This window comes from Rhinatrema bivittatum, chromosome 8 (genome assembly GCF_901001135.1).
Source record: "Rhinatrema bivittatum chromosome 8, aRhiBiv1.1, whole genome shotgun sequence".
Lineage (NCBI taxonomy): Eukaryota > Metazoa > Chordata > Amphibia > Gymnophiona > Rhinatrematidae > Rhinatrema > Rhinatrema bivittatum.
Window position 1 is genome coordinate 162,818,609 of NC_042622.1, and position 21,547 is coordinate 162,840,155.

The window sequence follows — 21,547 nt, forward strand, 5'->3', positions numbered from 1 at the left end:
TGGAGAGAAGATACATGAAGATCCAAGTTTTGGATTTCAAAAATAAGGACTTTGGTAAAATGGGGACCTACCTTGAGAAGGAGATACAAGAATGGGAGATAATGGGAGAGGTGGAACAACAGTGGGATAAATTAAGAGGCGCTATTACAAGGGCAACAAATCTATATGTTAGGAAGTAAACAAAAGTAAGAGACAAAAGAAATCAATCAGGTTCTCAAAGGTGGGGGCTAATAAAATAAAGGCAAACAGAACAGCTTTCAAGAAGTATAAAGGATCCCTGAAAGAGGAACATAGGGAAGAAAATCTGGTAAAGATGAAGGAGACAAGGAAAGAAATCAGGAAAGCGAAGAATCAAGCGGAAGAAAAGCTTTTCCAAATTGGTAAAGCAAGGTGACAAAACATTTTTCAGAAATATCAGAGAAAGAAGGGAGGCCAGAAGTGGCATAAAATTGAAAGGAGAAAAGGAGCAATGTGTTGAGAAAGATGAGGAGAAAGCAGAAATATTAAACAAGCACTTCAGTTCGGTGTTCACTAAAGAAGACCCTGGAGAAGGACCATTGCTGGTTGACAAGAAAGTAGAATAGGGATGGGGTAGATGAAACTTCATTTACAGAAGAGAACGCATGCAACTCCATCATGCTCTCTGCTTCAACAGCAATGGGAAAGGGGGAATTGGATTCAGACAGCAGCCAACAAGGGCCCTGACTTTTAGGGTTTGGGGGACAAATAAACATGCTGATGCAGTGCTTACTACCCTTAATCACTAAGCTGGATACTTCTGATGCTCAGCCAACTCTAGAGGGTAAAATCCACTTGGTTAAAGGCAGATCTCCAAAGCAGGGGCAATCCTCAAATCGAAGGAAAATGGTAACATTGAAGATACTTGCACAAGCCAGGAATGAGGGTACAGACACTTTTTCCTTTTAACACAGAAACATAGTAATGACAGCAGATAAAGACCAAATGGTCCATCTAGTCTGCCCACCAATCTGCTTACGGTAATAACTGCCGCTCCGTGCAGGTTAGCCCCATATTTCTGTTAAGGATAGTAACTGCCGCTCTGTGCAGGTTATCCCCATATTTCTGTTAAGGATAGTAATTGCCGCTCTGTGCAGGTTATCCCCATGTTTCTGTTAAGGATAGTAACTGCCGCTCTGTGCAGGTTATCCCCATGTTTCTTTTAAGGATAGTAACTGCCGCTCCATGAGGTTATCCCCATGTTTCTGTTAAGGATAGTAACTGCCGCTCCATGAGGTTATCCCCATGTTTCTGTTAAGGGTAGTAACTGCCGCTCCGTGCAGGTTACCCCCATGTTTCTTTTAAGGATAGTAACTGCCGCTCCGCGCAGGTTACCCCCATGTTTCTTTTAAGGATAGTAACTGCCGCTCCATGCAGATTACCTCCATGTTTCTGTTAAGGATAGTAACTGCCGCTCCGTGCAGGTTACCCCCATGTTTCTTTTAAGGATAGTAACTGCCGCTCCGCGCAGGTTACCCCCATGTTTCTTTTAAGGATAGTAACTGCCGCTCCATGCAGATTACCTCCATGTTTCTGTTAAGGATAGTAACTGCCGCTCCATGAGGTTATCCCCATGTTTCTGTTAAGGATAGTAACTACTGCTCCGTGCAGGTTACCCCCATGTTTCTGTTAAGGGTAGTAACTGCCGCTCCGTGCAGGTTATCCCCATGTTTCTGTTAAGGATAGTAACTGCCGCTCTGTGCAGGTTATCCCCATGTTTCTTTTAAGGATAGTAACTGCCGCTCCATGAGGTTATCCCCATGTTTCTGTTAAGGATAGTAACTGCCGCTCCGTGCAGGTTACCCCCATGATTCTGTTAAGGATAGTAACTGCCGCTCCGCGCAGGTTATCCCCATGTTTCTGTTAAGGGTAATAACTGCCGCTCCATGCAGATTACCTCCATGTTTCTGTTAAGGATAGTAACTGCCGCTCTGTGCAGGTTACCCCCATGTTTCTGTTAAGGGTAGTAACTGCCGCTCCGTGCAGGTTACCCCCATGTTTCTGTTAAGGGTAGTAACTGCCGCTCCATGCAGGTTACTCCTATGTTTCTGATAAGGGTAGTAACTGCCGCTCTCTGCAGGTTATCCCCATGTTTCTGTTAAGGGTAGTAACTGCCGCTCCGTGCAGAAACATAGGAGTAACCTGCACGGAGCGGCAGTTATTACCCTTAACAGAAACATGGTGGTAACCTGCATCTCCTGCAACTCCTATTTTTCTGTTAAGGGTAATAACTGCCACTCTGTGCAAGTTACTCCTATGTAGAAATGTTATACCATTCCTTTTTTTAAGTCTTTAGGACTTCCACAATGTTTATCTCCTGCCCTTTTGAATTCATTAACTGTTCTCGTCTTCACCACCTCTTCCAGGAGGGCATTCCAGGCATCCACCACCCTCTCCATGAATAAATATTGCCTGATATTGGTTCTTTGCGGGGAGTGGACATGAAGAAGATCACTCCCTATATGGAAAGGCAGAAAATGAAGAGTCTTTGGGAGGAACGGGTAAGGATGAAGGCAGCTAGTGTAGCTGGGTTTAAAAAAGGGATGGATACGTTCCTGGAGAAGAAGTCCATAAACTGCTATTAATCAATTAGTGACAGTAGTTTGGGATCTGTTTAATGTTTGGGTGCTTGCCAGATACTTGTGACTTGGATTGGCCACTGTTGGAGGCAGGATATTGGGCTTGATGGTCCCTTGGTCTGACCCAGTATGACAGCTTCTTATGTTCAGAGTGCTTGTGGCTTGAAGACATGGAGTGGGAACGCAAGCTGGAGGAACAGCATGAGAAGGAGCAGGGGGCAGAGGCAGAGCCCCAGAATGAGAATGAAAAATGGGAACATGAATGGGTGAACACTGTGGCAAACTGTAATTTAGTGAATATTCCACATCAGGGACTTAAGGAATTCATGATCCAGGTGGAGCTGGATGAAGTTCTCATCCAAGCCCTGGTAGATTCAGGGTGTAGTAAGACTGTGGTTCGAAAGGTCTGGTCCAAAAAGAATACATCAACTATAAGAGGAAAGACACTTGCCTGTGTACACTGTGACAAACAGAAATATCCAACTAGTCAGTTGATTGAAGGCAAGAAAACAATGTGATAAGGTGGTGCTTGGCTGCATGGAGAGGGTAATAACTAGCAGGAAATAGAAGATGATATAGTTGCGATGGAGAATGTACAGAGAATGGTGACCAAAATGATAAAGGGGATGGAACAGCTTCCCTATGAGGACAGAGGTTAGGGCTGTTCAGCTTGGAGAAGAGACGGCTGAGGGAGGATATGGTAAGAAATCTCTAAAATCATGAGAGGCCTAGAATGGGTAAATGTGAATCGGTTATTTACTCTTTTGGATAATAGAAGGACTATGGGGCATTCCATAAAGTTAGCAAGTAGCACATTTAAAACAAATCAGAGAAAATTCATTTTTACTCAAAGTACAATTAAACTCTGGAATTTTTGCCAGGGGATGTGGTTAGTGCAGTTAGTGTAGCTGGGTTTAAAAAAGCTTTGGATAAGTTCATGGAGGAGAGAAGTCCATTACTGCTATTAATCAAGTTGACTTAGAAAATAGCCACTGCTATTACTGGCATCAGTAGCATGGGATCTACTTAATTTTTGGGTACTTGCCAGGTACTTGCCAGGTTCTTATGGCCTGGATTGGCCACTGTTGGAAACAGGATGCTGGGCTTGATGGACCCTTGGTCTGACCCAGTATGGCAATTTCTTATGTTCTTATAATGCTCCTGTACCGATCTGTGGTGAGGCCAGGAGTACTGTGTTCAGTTCTGGAGATCTTATCTCAAAAAGGATAAGGACAGAAAGGGAGCAGTTCAAAGAAAGGCATCCAGAATGGTGTGGGGTCTGTATCAAAAGCCATATGAGATGAGACTGAAGTATCTACCCTGGAGGAGAGGAGGTGCAGGGGAGATATGATACAGACCTTCAGATACCTGAAAGATATTAATGATGCACAATAAGCCTTTCCGCTGGAAAGGAAACTACAGAACTAGGGCTCATGATATGAAACTCCAGGAGGGAAGACTCAGAACCAACATCAGGAAATATTTCTTCACAGACAGGGTGGTGATGTCCAGAATGCCCCCCTGGAAGAAGTGGTGAAGATGAAAATGATAGAATTCAAAAAGCATGGGATAAACACTGCAGATTCCTAGAGGCTAGAAGACGGAAATGAAAAAAATGGGGTAACCACCTATGTTACCTTTAGGTGTGACACTTCTGCATGAAGGTAACCTGCATGGAGTGGCAGACTGGAGGAACCGTTGGTCTTTATTTGCCATCATTTACTATGTTGTTATGAGTACCAGAGAAAATGAGAGCCAGGAGGATTAACCACAGATAACACGTTGAGTACCAGAGTCAATAACAGGTAACAGGGTGAGTACTAGAGAAAATGAGAGCCAGGAGGATTAACCACAGGTGTAGGCCAAGTACTAGAGAGGCAGTACAGATGCTGCTGATACTGGCTGCTGCCAATTCTGGTTGGAAGGGGCAAAGGTGATACAGATGCTGCTGATGCTGAATGGGTAAGGAGCAGAGGCAGAGCAGGTGATGCTAATTCTAGATGGGGAGAGGGCAGAAGCAGCACAGATGTTGCTGATACTGGCTAGGTGAGGAGCAGAGGCAGAACAGGTGCTGCTGATATCGGCTGGGTGAGGAGCAGAGGCCAAACAGGTGCTGCTGTTATTGGCTGGGTGAAGAGCAGAGGCCGAACAGGTGCTGCTGATATCGGCTGGGTGAGGAGCAGAGGCCGAACAGGTGTTGTTGATACAGGCTGGGTGAGCAGCAGAGGCAGTACATCTGTTGTTGATACAGGCTGGGTGAGCAGCAGAGGCAGTACATCTGTTGTTGATACAGGCTGGGTGAGCAGCAGAGGCAGTACATCTGTTGTTGATACAGGCTGGGTGAGCAGCAGAGGCAGTACATCTGTTGCTGATACAGGCTGGGTGAGGAGCAGAAGCAGAACAGCTGCTGCTGATAGAAGAAGGGGAGGGGGCAGAGGCAGAAAGCTGATACAGGCTGGGTGAGAGGCAGAAGCAGTCAGGGATGCTGATATTAGATGGGTAGGGGGCAGAGGTGGTACAGGCTTCCTGCTGCATCAGAGACTTTGGTCAGTAGTTGTAGTGCCTAGTGGAAGAGAATAAAGGTGGTGATATCCTCTCTGAGCCTTATAGAAATAAGCAGGGTATTTAGTTTTATTTTTATTTATTTTTTTAATTCTGATATAGACTTAAGTCAATCAAAGCTATCATTAAAATCTCATAGTACAATGGAGATCAAAGATAGCAGCAGTATTTCTGCCTCCTGCTGTCAGTCATGGGAGAACATGTGCCTTCACTGGCTGCCCTGGGAGATTTGCCCCCACACCCTCTTCCCTCAGACTTAGTCTGGGATGGAAGGGGATCGATGCTGGGGAATTCGCCTCCTGTTCAGATCTCTTTTGTACCCCGTTTAAGAGTTAGAAAGCTCCTTCCCAGCTCCCCGGCTGAGGTTTCCTTCAGACGCCTGTGGTCACAATTAATGCACTGGGGTCAGGCTGCATCCATTTAGGTTTTACACACTCATGCGCCCCCCTCCCTACAGGATGACTTAAAAGGATGGTGGTGATAAATCTGCCTTGGTTAAAATAAAAGCCTAATGTCACATCATCACCATTTTACTTGGAGGCAGACGCCCCTAAATCAGACTTACGGCACACATTAAAACAGAGAGTGTACAGACTTTTCCTGTTAGTTTCTGCTGCTGTTTTTAGCTTCTCGAGGTCAGGGTTTCTTGTAAGGGAGCACAAGTCTCTACCTCTGACTTTCTTCCCTCTCTCTTTCTTCTGGACTTTTTCTTGTATCATGTAACTTTTATTCCTTCCCCTTCTACCTCTTTTCCCTGACTTTGGATCTCCTTTTTTTTTTTTCTCGATTTCTCTCTAATTTTCTTCTTCTCTTTTGTGCACAAGTTTTCTGTGCATGTGCACACGTACATAAACAGAAGCAGGCATGCAAACATGTACATGTGTGTGGCTGCATGTATATATGTATATATATATATATATATATATATATATACCTGGAGGCTGGTAAAGTGACGCAGATTTATTTTCACAAATAAAAAAAAGCCTGGGAGCTTAGCAGCATGGGAGGGGACTAAGTAGAGCCCTCTGGCTTCCCCTCAGAAACTATTGAAGGTTTTAGTGACTCTGGGCAGGTGCAAGCACTTTTCGCCCTTGTGGAAAATGCCTCCCCAATGCATGTACAAGCACTCTCACAAGGACCTGCACGCTTGCTCTTTCTGTGAGTAGTTTGGATGTGACCTACATAGCGGTCAGTATTCAAAAGATTTTGGCCCCGACCGTAACCAAATTCCGTTAGGTGCTCAGTGCTGATTTCCAGTGTTGAGTGCCTAAGTTTGAGACAAATTTTCAGCTTAAACTCAGGTGCCTGAGTAGGGCTAAAACTTCGTTTGGAAATTGACTCCCACATAGGCATAGTGGGGTAAGCTGGCGGGTACTTTGTAGCTAATTCCGAAAGATAAACTTCCTGCATACTTTCCACCTGCTATAGATATCTGTGGGCTGACTTTGCACTAGAAATTTAAATATACAGGCGTGTATTCCCATCCCTGACCAGAATTCTTATTTTTCAGTGGCTAAATATAGCTGCATTGTGAAACAGCACAATTGTATTTAGCCGCTGTGTCATGAGAAATTTTCTAATCCAGGAGTCTCTGCACCTAACTCCGTGGTTAGGTGTCTACATCACTTCAAAATAATGAACTCTGTATGTACAGGGCATGCATTGTATGCACATATGTGAATATCTCCATGTGCACGTTCATTTACTTACATTCCTTTCTGTCAGCATGACACCTAATAGCAGGAAATGACCCTACAATCACATCTATAGACATCAACAACATCATTCACCTCCAGAGCCTTCAGTGACATCTCCCTCGCACTCGGCTCACTCATCCCCACACGCTTACGTGCTAGCACTCGCATTGCCACGACACCCCTCTCCCTAGATTTCAGGGGCATCAGCCTCCCTAACCAACTCATTCCTCACCCTGTACTTCAATGCTATCACTGTCCTAACCTCGGCATGCTTGTCAGTGGTCCTCACTCAGTGACCCCATCATTCGTCTCCATAGAATTAAATGACTATGAACATAAGAAGTTGTCAGGCTGGGTCAGACCAAGTTCCATCAAACACAGCATCCTGTCTCCGACAGTGGTCAGTCCGGGTCACAAGTACCCATCAGATCCCCAATAGATGATCTGTTTCTTGTATCTCACTCTCAGGGATACGTATTATGTATGTTTTAACTATTTGAATCGTCACTGTTTGGCGGGGCGGTATACAAATAACTAGAAAGAAAGACGTGATCTGCTCCGCTGTTCAACATCTGGACAGCTTCTTCAGACAGGCAGCTCTTTGTGTCTCCCTTTCCCTGTCAACTATTGGGGGCCATATAATGGAATTCTAAATATTTCTGCCCATGGTCCTGGATAACAGAGCTTCATCTACCTATAGTTTTAAAAAAATAAACAATTGTTTGGAGATTAAAGTCCATATCAAGTGGTGTGGCGAGCAATTCATTTAGCTGGGATATTAAGCAGGATTTACCCAAGTAATTTTAGGTCATTCCTTCCAAGGATTTCAAACCTATCACTCTTCTAGCCACTTCATTTACCTTTTATAAACCTCTTTGGCATTACTGTCCTAACCATGCCATTCCTATCCAAAGATGTCAGTGGCCACACCCTCATAATCTTCATCATTCCACTGTAAAGATTTCCATAGTATCACCCTCCCAATCATGTTATTCACTTCCAAAAATGTCAGTACCATCCTCCTACTCACATCATTCGTCTCCAAATACTCCAATAGAATCCACGCCTAACCATGTCTTTCACCTCCAAATATGCCAATAGCTTCATGCTCCTAACCCCATCGTTTATCTCCATACACTTCAATGGCATCACACTCCTAACCACGTCCTTCGCCTCCATACGTTCCGATGGCATCACACTCCTAACCCCCGTCCTTCACCTCTATACGTTCCGATGGCGTCACACTCCTAACCACGTCCTTCACCTCTATACATTCCGATGGCATCACACTCCTAACCCCCGTCCTTCACCTCTATACGTTCCGATGGCGTCACACTCCTAACCACGTCCTTCACCTCCATACGTTCCGATGGCGTCACACTCCTAACCACGTCCTTCGCATCCTTACACTCCAATGGCATCACACTCCTAACCATGTCCTTCACCTCCTTACACTCCAATGGCATCACACTCCTAACCATGTCCTTCACCTCCTTACAATCCAATGGCATCACACTCCTAACCATGTCCTTCACCTCCTTACACTCCTAACCATGTCCTTCACCTCCTTACACTCCAATGGCATCACACTCCTAACCATGTCCTTCACCTCCTTACACTCCAATGGCATCACACTCCTAACCATGTCCTTCACCTCCTTACACTCCAATGGCATCACACTCCTAACCATGTCCTTCACCTCCTTACACTCCAATGGCATCACACTCCTAACCATGTCCTTCAGCTCCTTACACTCCTAACCATGTCCTTCACCTCCAAACATTCCGATGGCATCACACTCCTAACCACGTCCTTCACCTCCATACGTCCCGATGGCATCACACTCCTAACCCCCGTCCTTCAGCTCCTTACACTCCTAACCATGTCCTTCACTTCCAAACGTTCCGATGGCATCACACTCCTAACCATGTCCTTCACCTCCATACGTCCCGATGGCGTCACACTCCTAACCCCCGTCCTTCACCTCCATACGTCCCGATGGCGTCACACTCCTAACCCCCGTCCTTCACCTCCATACGTCCCGATGGCGTCACACTCCTAACCATGTCCTTCACCTCCAAACGTTCCGATGGCATCACACTCCTAACCACGTCCTTCACCTCCATAGGTCCCGATGGCGTCACACTCCTAACCCCCGTCCTTCACCTCCATACGTCCCGATGGCGTCACACTCCTAACCCCCGTCCTTCACCTCCATACGTCCCGATGGCGTCACACTCCTAACCACGTCCTTCACCTCCATACGTCCCGATGGCATCACACTCCTAACCCCCGTCCTACACCTCCATACGTCCCGATGGCGTCACACTCCTAACCACGTCCTTCGCCTCCATACGTCCCGATGGCATCACACTCCTAATCCCCGTCCTTCGCCTCCATACGTCCCGATGGCGTCACACTCCTAACCACGTCCTTCGCCTCCATACATGAGATCTAATGTGGATACCATGTAGGGGCACAGACAGGCAGGTGCAGTTTACTCTGAATAGGCCAAAAATTATTAATGCAAACCAGGCAAAAGCCCTGGGGCTATTAGTTCATAACACACCAAGACAGTGCGTGCAAAGTAATAATAATAATAATTTGTATTTATTTTCCCTAGTGGATTGCATTCAAGTACTATAGGTATTTCCCTGTCCCCAAAGGGCGTATAATGTAAGAATCTCGTTTACAAAGCCATGGCATTTGGGTTTGCTAAGCAGTGGTACTCTGTCCTATAGCTTTATGAACTCTCTGGTATTTTCCCCAGTGTAAAATAGAGCCAGGGAAAATACCACAACTTTAGTATCCCCTCCCCAATTTCTGCATGATGGTGGCTCTGAAACTCTGGGGTTACTATGCCTTAAATGGGAAAACCACCCCCCCCCCCTGCAAAAAGCATCAGAGACCCCAGGGTCACCGTAGACCACGTGTCCCACCACCTCGCCACCCCTGGAGGTGGCCAAAGTTGAAACAAAAAACAATCTCTTTTCTTTAAACCCCCAGATGCAGGCCCTGCTCCAGTCCTTCCCCTTTGATAAAAAAAAACAAAACTGTTCTCCCCCAGACTTATAAAGTAGCCCTGGAGGTCAAGTGGACCTGGCGGCATCAATTTTCCAAATAGTTTTATCATGTGATGGGGCATTGTAAGCTAGCAGGCAGCCGATGCCATTTCAGGAAGGTGAGGGGGCCGGCCTCTGGATCAGGGATTGAAGTGTTGGGGGGTGGAGCCTGTGCCTGGAGGTTTTTAACTCTATTTACATATAAATTGTATTGAGGTAAAATAATAAGTGACAGGAAATAAAAGTTTCCTGAGCCTCTCTTCCAGGAGTACCTAGTCACAATGAATATGCGCGAGAGAGATTTGTATATATTGAAGACCCAGTGTTTGCTCTCCTGAAATCTGGACTGGCCGCGCCTGGGTGTGCCTGCAGGAGAAGGGCATAGCTGAAAGGAAAGATAGATGTGTTTGTGTGTATATGTGTATAGATGTGTAGGTATAAGTATATATGCACAGTTGTAAACACACAATACTTGAGGATCCAAGACAGAATACCTAGGGGGGTTCATGGGCATGGCTCAGTAGGCAACTAGGGGGCAGGGAGTCTACAAAGACCCCCAGAGTCTTACAGTCGGGGGTGGGGGAGGGTGATAGTCAAGGCCGATCGGCCCCTTCAAGAGACGATCCTGGGGCACTGGGATGTGCGTTGGTGTCTAAGGTCTCCCAGGGAAGTTAGCTACAATTCGAGTTGTAGCTTTGAATCAAAAACATGACTTGCAATTTTTGAGTCAAGCCGTGTTATTTGATTTGCATGTTTTAGGGTACTAATGAGCTGTTTAGCAAGCATTTGCATGTTAATCATCTAATTAGCATACTTGCCGTGCCAGGGGCAGAATAACAGGTGGTATTTTAAATACAGTGCATTATCTCTTTCTTAGGCCATTTACTGCGCTGTAAATGTCCTAAAATGGCTTTGTAAATGAGGCTCTAAGTTTGTACCTGAGGCAATGGAGGGTGAAGTGATTTGCCCTAGGTCGCAAGGAGTAGCCCCATTGTTGTAACCACCAAAGCCAGGCTGCAGCCAAAGCTGGGTGCACACTGGTATGAATGATGTGAGGGGAGAAGCTAGATATGAAGATATCATCCTCCTCCTGCGCCCAGCATGTGCCAGAGCACAGCAAACGTCCTCAAAGGATATCCCAGATTTACACAAAGTATGAAGGAGGAGCACTGAACTAATAAATGGGTCATCTCAACCAGGGTAAAGAGCAGGGGTGGCCAACTCCAGCCCTCAAGAGCCACAAACCGGCCAGGTATTCAGGATACTCACAATGAATATGCATGAAATAGATTTGCATATAATGGAGACAGTGCATGCAAATCTACCTCATGCATATTCATTGTGGATATCCTGAAAACTCGACCACTTGTGACTCTCCAAGACTGGAGTTGGCCATCCCTGGTAAAGAGGATGCAGAGGAGATCTAATTCCAGCATGCAGATATATCAAAGGAGCCTTCAAGGACCACGCAGATAGCAATGCAAGTATTAAGAAGGACATTAACGAAAAATTTGGAGACATTACCCCATGATGCAAATCAGAGACTAAGAAAATGTGGGAGAAAAATAGAGAGAGAGCCCCAATTGTAAGGCGCAGTTCCCGCCTGATTGAAAAGCATTTCCAGGAGCTCTTTGATATGCTGCCTCTACATAAGAACCTAAGAAATTGCCATACTTGGTCTGACCAAGGGTCCATCAAGCCAAGCATCCTGTTTCCTACAATGGCCAATCCAGGCTACAAGTACCTGGCAAGTACCCAAACACTAAGTAGATCCCATGCTCCTGATGCCAGTAATTTTTTTTATTTATTTATTTAAGGTTTTTTTATACCGGCATTCAAGAACTCGTTCTCATCATGTCGGTTTACAGCAAACAGGGGTGCAAAATATAACCAAAAACATAAATAAACGTGAAGAAGAGAAGCAGTTACAATTAACAAGGGCTAATGAACTGGGATTGTAAGAAATAAAAGAGATAGAGGAGGATAATTATATACAAATGTACAGTATAAATATTGAGTCCACTATATATACACAGCTTCAAAGCAGAGAATTTATTGATGGTGCATGTTAGCCACTTCAGTAATAGCAGTGGCTGTTCTCTAAGAAACTTGATTAATAGAAGTTAATGGACGTCTCCTCTATGAACTTATCCAAACCTTTTTTAAACCCAGCTACACTAACTGCACTAACCACATCCTCTGGTAATGAATTTCAGAACTTAATTGTGCGTTGAGTGAAAAAGAATTTCTCCGATTTATTTTAAATGTGTTACTTGCTAACTTCATGGAGTGCCCCCTAGTCCTTCTATTATCCAAAAGAGTAAATAACTGATTCACATCTACCCGTTCTAGACCTCTCATGATTTTAAAAAACCCCTTCAGCCATCTCTTCTCCAAGCTGAACAGCCCTAACCTCTTTAGTCTTTCCTCATAGGGGAGCTGTTCCATCCCCATTATCATTCTGGTCGCCCTTCTCTGTACCTTCTCCATCGCAACTATATTTTTTTGAGATGCAGCGACAGAATTGTATGAGGTACTTGAGGTGTGATCTCACCATGGAGTGATACAGAGGCATTATGACATTTTCCGTTTTATTAACCATTCCCTTCCTAATAATTCCTATCATTCTGTTTGCTTTTTTGACTGCTGCAGCACACTGAGCCGACGATTTCAAAGTATTATCCACTATGATGCCTAGATCTTTTTCCTGGGTGGTAGCTCCTAATATGGAACCCAACATCATGTAACTACAGCATGGGTTATTTCTCCCTATATTCAACACCTTGCACTTGTCCACATTAAATTTCATCTGCCATTTGGATGCCCAATCTTCCAGTCTCGCAAGGTCCTCCTGCAGTTTATCACAATCCCGCTTGTGATTTAACTACCTTGTGAGCTCCAGAAGGAAGCGCTCTGGCACAGCGCACCAACACAGAGGCTTATGAGCCAGCTTCATTCCTGTCAGGATATGCACAAAATTAACCCATTTGGAGACCTTACCCTGAGTACAAAAGCAGCTGAAAGCAGAAGAAGAGGGATCCTGTAGGAGTAAGGGGTGATCGATTTCATCACTTCAAAGGAAGGGAATTTTTACTCTGAAGTGAAGTTGTGACTCTCCTGTCAGGAGAAAGAGTTAAGACTATGACACTAAATCAATTCAAATGGTAAATTGGGCACAAGAGGAAGGCATTGCTAGGAATGGTGATAATAGCAAGACCCTAGTGAAAGCATTCTCGTGCCACTCACCATGGTTGAGATTTGAAGTAAACAGTTTTGACTGCTGCGCCAGACATAAAGGTTAACAAATAAAAATATATAAATATATTGTTTTTCTTTGTTAACCTTTATTTCTGTGCATGGAAGTGGACTAACAGGGCAGCCACATCGCTTCATGCTGCTAAAGACTCACTTCTGGATTGTGCTGAAATCAGAAGAGGTTCAGGCTGGGATCTCAGGGTTTCTTTGTGTGACTCCAATCTAGGGCTCCATAAATACAGGGGCCGATGTGATAAAACCCATGCTAAAATCAGACTTAGATTTGAACGCAGGTTTAATTTAATGCATCCTTATAAAAAAAATAAATAAAATGCAGTCCCTGCCAGTTGCAGGAATCGAATGACATACAAATAGACCAGGAGTAAAAAAAAAAAAAAAAGAAGCACCTTTAAACAGCCTTTTTTTCTCCCTCCCTCCCTCCTCTCCTAAGCATCCCGAACTGTTCTCTCACATGTAAAAAAGCACAAGCCGGGCTGGAGTAGAAACCCCTCCTCCTTCGCCCATCCTAGAAGGGGATTGGTCCTTTCACTGGCAGCTGTCCCTGGAGAGACCAATGGGCTGCCAGTTGATGGAACTCCCTGCTGGAGGAGAGGTAAGGGGCCTTGTCTGGCTGGGGCTGCCCGGGTGCGGGAGAGCATTTGAAGGGTTAAGGGGAAGGTTCCACTCTGGCCCAGCTATCGTTTTATTGAAGAGTGGCAGGGGGTTCGGGAGAGTGGTGGGGGTTCTGAGAGGGGTTACTTCTCCAGCCCAGCGGATGTTTTTTTTTTAAATATGAGAGAGCACTTCAGGAAGTCAGGAGAGGCGGTATTGCACTCTGGCCCAGCTAACTTCCTTCAGTGTGAGAGGGAGGGTAGCAGAGGGCCTGAGAGGATGGGGGTTCTCTTCTCTTCTGGCCCAGTTAATGAGGTTTGGCCAATCAGGACCAGCCCACGTGGGCTTATGGCCTCCTGCCTCTGATGAGGCGTTACATTTCCCGCTGTAAAGGGAGGTGTAGCAGGCAGCCTCCCTACTAACACACCTTGCATTGCAAAATAATAGCTAATAAGGCTATCACCCTGCAATTAGCAGGTTTTTTCAAGGCTAAAAGCCTTATTACCTACCTGGGTAAAGTTAGCGCCAAAAAACCCACCCTAAAACATGAGTAAAAACCCATAGTAGGCTTAGTGCGGCTTATTACATTGACTCCCATAGGGGCCGATGCAATACAGTGCGCATTGTATAACCCACACTCCGATGCAGGTTAAATAGGCGCTAATCCACCCCAAATACAATAGGGGAATTAGCTCCTATTTAACCCGCATCGGATGCGGAGTGAATGTAATAGCGCTCATCACGTGCAAATGCACGTGATTGAGCCTATTAGCTATTAGTTTCGGGGGGGGGGGGGGGTTGGCCGCACGTTTTCCACACACTATTACCCCTTACTGTACAAGGGGTAATAATACTGTATAAGGGGTAATAATAGCGCGTGGAAAATGCGCATCCAAACGGGGGCTAACGGTGCGCTCGGCCTGAGCACACCATACTGAATCGGCCTGATTAGTTAAGTGTTGGGGTGATCACTTCAGCCATTCTCTGCTGCCCCCACCACACCCTGACAGCCGTTAACTTCCTAGAGCCTTGGTTCAAGCTGAGTCCTGCAAACTCATTACAGCTCATGTCTTTTCTCTTCAACTGAAAGTCTCATCTTCCATGTTGATTCCAGAAATTGTATTTTTACTTGTTGTTTTTCATTTGGCTCAATCTTTGGGGCTGACTTTTCAAGACAAATTAGCTTTCATCTTTTAAAATGTCACATTCTCAATTAAGGGCAACTTCTAGTCAAGTTTAGTGTCAGAATTCATTTTCTGAGTTCTTTCTCCTCTAAGAGATGTGAAAAGCTTTGAACTGTAATTGCTTACTTGAAATTTGATTAGAAATAAATATAGAATTAACTTTAACCAACTCATATTGCACTTGCAGCAGAAGAAGTGTGGAAGCTATAACCAACCCACAGCGCCCTAACAGCAGAGAGACTGTGGGAACCATAACCAGCCCACAGCTCCCTTACAGCAGAGGGAGTGTCAGTACTATGACCAACCCACAGCGCCCTAACAACAGAGGGAGTGTCAGTACTATAACCAGCCCACAGCTCCCTTACAGCAGAGGGAGTGTCAGTACTATGACCAACCCACAGCGCCCTAACAACAGAGGGAGTGTCAGTACTATGACCAACCCACAGCGCCCTAACAACAGAGGGAGTGTCAGTACTATGACCAACCCACAGCGCCCTAACAGCAGAGAGACTGTGGGAACCATAACCAGCCCACAGCTCCCTTACAGCAGAGGGAGTGTCAGTACTATGACCAACCCACAGCTCCCTAACAGCAGAGGGAGTGTCAGTACTATGACCAACCCACAGCGCCCTAACAACAGAGGGAGTGTCAGTACTATGACCAACCCACAGCGCCCTAACAGCAGAGAGACTGTGGGAACCATAACCAGCCCACAGCTCCCTTACAGCAGAGGGAGTGTCAGTACTATGACCAACCCACAGCGCCCTAACAACAGAGGGAGTGTCAGTACTATGACCAACCCACAGCGCCCTAACAGCAGAGAGACTGTGGGAACCATAACCAGCCCACAGCTCCCTTACAGCAGAGGGAGTGTCAGTACTATGACCAACCCACAGCGCCCTAACAGCAGAGAGACTGTGGGAACCATAACCAGCCCACAGCTCCCTTACAGCAGAGGGAGTGTCAGTACTATAACCAACCCACAGCGCCCTAACAGCAGAGGGAGTGTCAGTACTATAACCAACCCACAGCGCCCTAACAGCAGAGGGAGTTGCAGTACTATAACCAACCCACAGCGCCCTAACAGCAGAGGGAGTGTCAGTACTATAACCAACCCACAGCTCCCTAACAGCAGAGGGAGAGTCAGTACTATAACCAACCCACAGTGCCCTAACAGCAGAGGGAGTGTCAGTACTATAACCAACCCACAGTGCCCTAACAGCAGAGGGAGTGTCAGTACTATAACCAACCCACAGCGCCCTAACAGCAGAGGGAGAGTCAGTACTATAACCAACCCACAGTGCCCTAACAGCAGAGGGAGTGTCAGTACTATAACCAACCCACAGTGCCCTAACAGCAGAGGGAGTGTCAGTACTATAACCAACCCACAGCGCCCTAACAGCAGAGGGAGTGTCAGTACTATAACAAACCCACAGCGCCCTAACAGCAGAGGGAGTGTCAGTACTATAACCAACCCACAGCTCCCTAACAGCAGAGGGAGTGTCAGTACTATAACCAACCCACAGTGCCCTAACAGCAGAGGGAGTGTCAGTACTATAACCAACCCACAGCTCCCTAACAGCAGAGGGAGAGTCAGTACTATAACCAACCCACAGTGCCCTAACAGCAGAGGGAGTGTCAGTACTATAACCAACCCACAGCTCCCTAACAGCAGAGGGAGTGTCAGTACTATAACCAACCCACAGTGCCCTAACAGCAGAGGGAGTGTCAGTACTATAACCAACCCACAGCTCCCTAACAGCAGAGGGAGAGTCAGTACTATAACCAACCCACAGCTCCCTAACAGCAGAGGGAGAGTCAGTACTATAACCAACCCACAGCTCCCTAACAGCAGAGGGAGTGTCAGTACTATAACCAACCTACAGCTCCCTAACAGCAGAGGGAGTGTCAGTACTATAACCAACCCACAGTGCCCTAACAGCAGAGGGAGTGTCAGTACTATAACCAACCCACAGCTCCCTAACAGCAGAGGGAGAGTCAGTACTATAACCAACCCACAGCTCCCTAACAGCAGAGGGAGAGTCAGTACTATAACCAACCCACAGCTCCCTAACAGCAGAGGGAGTGTCAGTACTATAACCAACCCACAGCGCCCTAACAGCAGAGGGAGAGTCAGTACTATAACCAACCCACAGCTCCCTAACAGCAGAGGGAGAGTCAGTACTATAACCAACCCACAGTGCCCTAACAGCAGAGGGAGTGTCAGTACTATAACCAACCCACAGCTCCCTAACAGCAGAGGGAGTGTCAGTACTATAACCAACCCACAGCGCCCTAACAGCAGAGGGAGAGTCAGTACTATAACCAACCCACAGTGCCCTAACAGCAGAGGGAGTGTCAGTACTATAACCAACCCACAGCTCCCTAACAGCAGAGGGAGAGTCAGTACTATAACCAACCCACAGCGCCCTAACAGCAGAGGGAGAGTCAGTACTATAACCAACCCACAGTGCCCTAACAGCAGAGGGAGAGTCAGTACTATAACCAACCCACAGCGCCCTAACAGCAGAGGGAGAGTCAGTACTTTAACCAACCCACAGCTCCCTAACAGCAGAGGGAGTGTCAGTACTATAACCAACCCACAGTGCCCTAACAGCAGAGGGAGTGTCAGTACTATAACCAACCCACAGTGCCCTAACAGCAGAGGGAGTGTCAGTACTATAACCAACCCACAGCTCCCTAACAGCAGAGGGAGTGTCAGTACTATAACCAACCTACAGCGCCCTAACAGCAGAGGGAGAGTCAGTACTATAACCAACCCACAGTGCCCTAACAGCAGAGGGAGTGTCAGTACTATAACCAACCCACAGCTCCCTAACAGCAGAGGGAGAGTCAGTACTATAACCAACCCACAGCGCCCTAACAGCAGAGGGAGAGTCAGTACTATAACCAACCCACAGTGCCCTAACAGCAGAGGGAGTGTCAGTACTATAACCAACCCACAGCTCCCTAACAGCAGAGGGAGTGTCAGTACTATAACCAACCCACAGCGCCCTAACAGCAGAGGGAGTGTCAGTACTATAACCAACCCACAGCTCCCTAACAGCAGAGGGAATGTCAGTACTATAACCAACCCACAGCCCCCTAACAGCAGAGAGACTGTGGGAACTATAACCAACCCACAGCCCCCTAACAGCAGAGAGACTGTGGGAACTATAACCAACCCACAGCCCCCTAACAACAGACGAAGTGTTGGTTCTATGACCAACTCACAGCTCCATAACAAAGGGGAGTATACTATCATCTAGTCATCTATATAAATAAAAATGTTAAATAGTTTGTACGTCGTCGCTAATCTCGCCAACCGCTTAACCGAATGCGTTCAAATTTGCACACAACATTCACTTCCCATACGGGAAGGATCTTATACACTTACATTACATATAGGTCACACCTGTGACAGGTAATACAAGTTCAAAAATTGCTTACACAAAACAGTGACATCTGGTGGCCGTCAGCGCAAGCGCAACCTCTTACACCTTTCACACACACTCACGCACCCCACCCCACCCCCACACAGGGCTATTGTCTTTCATTCACACTCCCTCATAACACGCAGAAATCCACACTCATCACACCACACACCCCCACCCACACGCCTGCCAATGTCACTTACTTCACCCACCCTCCCAAAACACACCAAAACACGAATTCCTGGCTGCTACATTGGGAAGCCACGCATTTCACACACCCTCCAATTTTAAATTAAAGTACCCTCTTCCACCCATCCACGCACTGCACTCCCATCACACACTACACCTGAAACAAGTCCGTGCTTCTCCGCCGGCACCACAGGAACGGTCCGGGACACATCGCATTCAGTAGGGCCGTCGGATGCCAGCAACCAAAATGGCGCCGGCGGACCTTGCCCTTACTATGCTATACGGAGACAACAACGATGTCGGTACACCATGTGACATAGTAAGGGCAAGAGCCCGTCGGCGCCATATCCTCAGCGGACATTTGCCCTTACTAGGTCAGGAATCCTGACGCACCACTTTCACCGGTGAAGTTTTGCTACATGGCAGCCGGCGGAACAAACCCTAGCACACACCCTCGCCACCGGCTGGCAGTTTACACAGGTAGCCGGGGAGGAGCACGGTGGGGGACCGTTCTTATTTTCCGCCGCGCGTTTTTCACAGGGGGGGGCACTCATTCTCCACATCTCCCGAGAGGGGGACTGTAGCGTGGGTTGCTCTATTTCGCCGGGTTGGGGGGGGGGGGGCCAGGAAGGTGTGCTTCATATTTAAACTTTTCTTTGCTGGTGCTGTTCATTTGGGGTAAAAAAAAAAACAAACACACAAACTGTAACCTTTACTGCTCTGTTCTGTTTTTTCAACTTAACCAGGCTCAGCCACAGCAACGCGTGGCAGGGTACAGCTAGTTATAGATAGAACTGCAAGGAAAGAGTCCCAGCATGACGAGGGCAGAGCATGAGACAGAAGTCACTACTCTTCTGTTAAACATGTGACCTATCTTTTTTCTCTACAGGTATCTGGGGGACGGACGCTTTCACTTGGAATCAATTATGATTGCAAATCCTTCGATCCAAGCGTACAGGTATTGTAAACATTTTCTCATGAGCAAATATGTTCAAGGAGTTTTTGATAAATATTCTAGACAAGGACAGTGAAATACTATGAAGTGTGTAGGATGTGCATAATTGAGATGTGTGGTAGGAGAGAGTACAGGCTGAGCTTGGGTGTATTGTGTGGTAGTGGAGAGGGGATTTGACAATTCACAGAGAGAAAGAGGGTCAGAGCTGGAGAGGAGTAGAGGTCCATGTAGCTTACAATTGATTCAATTTTAAATTTTGTCTTATTTAGTAACCTTAAAGGGCAACTTTTCTTAATTTTCCTAATGTTGTTAACATCATTTATATTTTTATTTTGTTTTTATCTCTATTTTATTTTATGTTATTTTTATTATAATTAACTTAACATGTTTTACTGGACAAAGAATAATGGTTTGTCCTCTTTCCTATTGTAAACTGACGTGAGGTTAACACAATTGTTCGGTATATAAAAAATGTTAAATAAATAAAATAAATAAATAGCTTAGTTTCCATATGTGGTAGTAGACAGTGGATTGGAAAATAGAGATGGGCAGAGCTAGAGAGTACAGGGAGAGAGAGGGACAGAGCTCAATTTGCTTAACGGTGATGTAGGTGTAGAGCAACTTTCTTCTTTATTGTTGCTGGCGTGGACCCTTAGGCCGAGATGGGGTTGACACAACCTGCAGGGAGGAGCCCTGTAGGTCCCCACTGTCGGCAGGCAGATTCAGCTGAGGCAGAGGCCCAACTGGAGCTTCGCCTTTACCAGACTCCATTCCCCTCAGGTTGAGCCTTCAGGTGCCATGGCCATCAGGTCTTAGGAGGGGAAATCTGCAGATGGAGTGGGTTCTTCGATATAACAAGGTCGGAGCCGACTGAGATCAGGTGAATCCTGAGAAAGGCCGGGATCAGTGGCAGACAGTGATCAGAGAGGTGAAAGATTCAGGCAGTAGTCAGAGTTAGGCAGCAAACGAGAAGGTCCAGGAGTCAGACAGAGGTCAAATACCGGGTATCCATCCAAGAGAAAGGCGGGACAGATAGGCAGAGCAAGGGGGCGAGGAGCAAGACAGGCGGGCAGATGAGACACAGAACTGAAGAACTGACCACAAGGTCTGAAGAACGAAGACAGGAGCCAATGAGCTGAAGACAAGGATGAAGACCACAGTAGCTGAAGACCAGGACAGAAACTTTAAGGCAACTCACACTACTAAGAAAGCAGACTGACCTGTTGCCAAGGCGAGGGCTGCAAAGAGGCAAGGGCCTTTTATAGGCCAGAGGCTGTGCCGTCATCTTCAGCGGTCACGGAGCTTCCCTGCCCAGGGGATCTTGCTACACAGGAGTCAGGGGCGTCTCACCGTGTCAGAGAAGGGCAGTTGGTATGAGGAAGGTCAGCATCGGTGTCCTGCCACAGCTCTGGCTAGGCTGGAGGTAAGAGTGGTGGTCCATGTGGCAGCCTGCGGACCACCAAACGCAACATAGTTGGAACATAGAAGGCAAAAACTCCCATCAGAATTCCCATTCACTATCACCTGTAGCAGCGTCACGAGAGGCCATGAACCAAATCAATAACAATAGAATTGAATTATCAGCTTGTCCCTCCTGGAGAAATTTGCCCCAAATAGGGAAGAAACAGTGTGTCAGGGAAGCTTGCACTGTTTCTGTCTGTGCTGTGGTGGGGAAGTGTGTGTGAGGGAAGTTTGCACTTTGTGCCGCCTGTGCTGTGGTGGGGAAGTGTGTGTGTGTGAGGGACGTTTGCACTCGGTGATGCCTGGGCTGTGGTGGGGCTGTGTGTGTGTGTGAGGGAAGTTTGCACTTGATGCTGCTTGGGCTGTGGTAGGGCAGTGTGTGTGTGTGTGTGTGTGTGTGTGAGGGAAGTTTGCACTTGATGCCGCCTGGGCTGTGATGGGGCAGTGTGTGTGTGTGTGTGAGAGAGAGAGAGAGGGAAGTTTGCACTTGGTGCTGCCTGTGCTGTGGTGGGGAAGTGTGTGTGTGTGTGTGTGTGTGA

General features: G+C 46.7%; 1 protein-coding gene across 3 annotated transcripts in view; it reads left to right on the forward strand.

Moving 5' to 3' along the window:
- DPH1 (diphthamide biosynthesis 1) overlaps positions 1-21,547 on the forward strand; it is a 191,269-nt gene that overhangs the window by 102,211 nt on the left and 67,511 nt on the right. For all 3 annotated transcript variants that reach the window (XR_003858153.1, XR_003858152.1, XM_029612021.1), the window contains exon 7: positions 19,482-19,550. Coding sequence is in view for 1 of the 3 variants with exons in the window: in XM_029612021.1 (XP_029467881.1) it covers positions 19,482-19,550 (69 nt within the window). In the remaining 2 variants the exon portion in view is untranslated. The remainder of the gene's footprint in view (positions 1-19,481; positions 19,551-21,547) is intronic.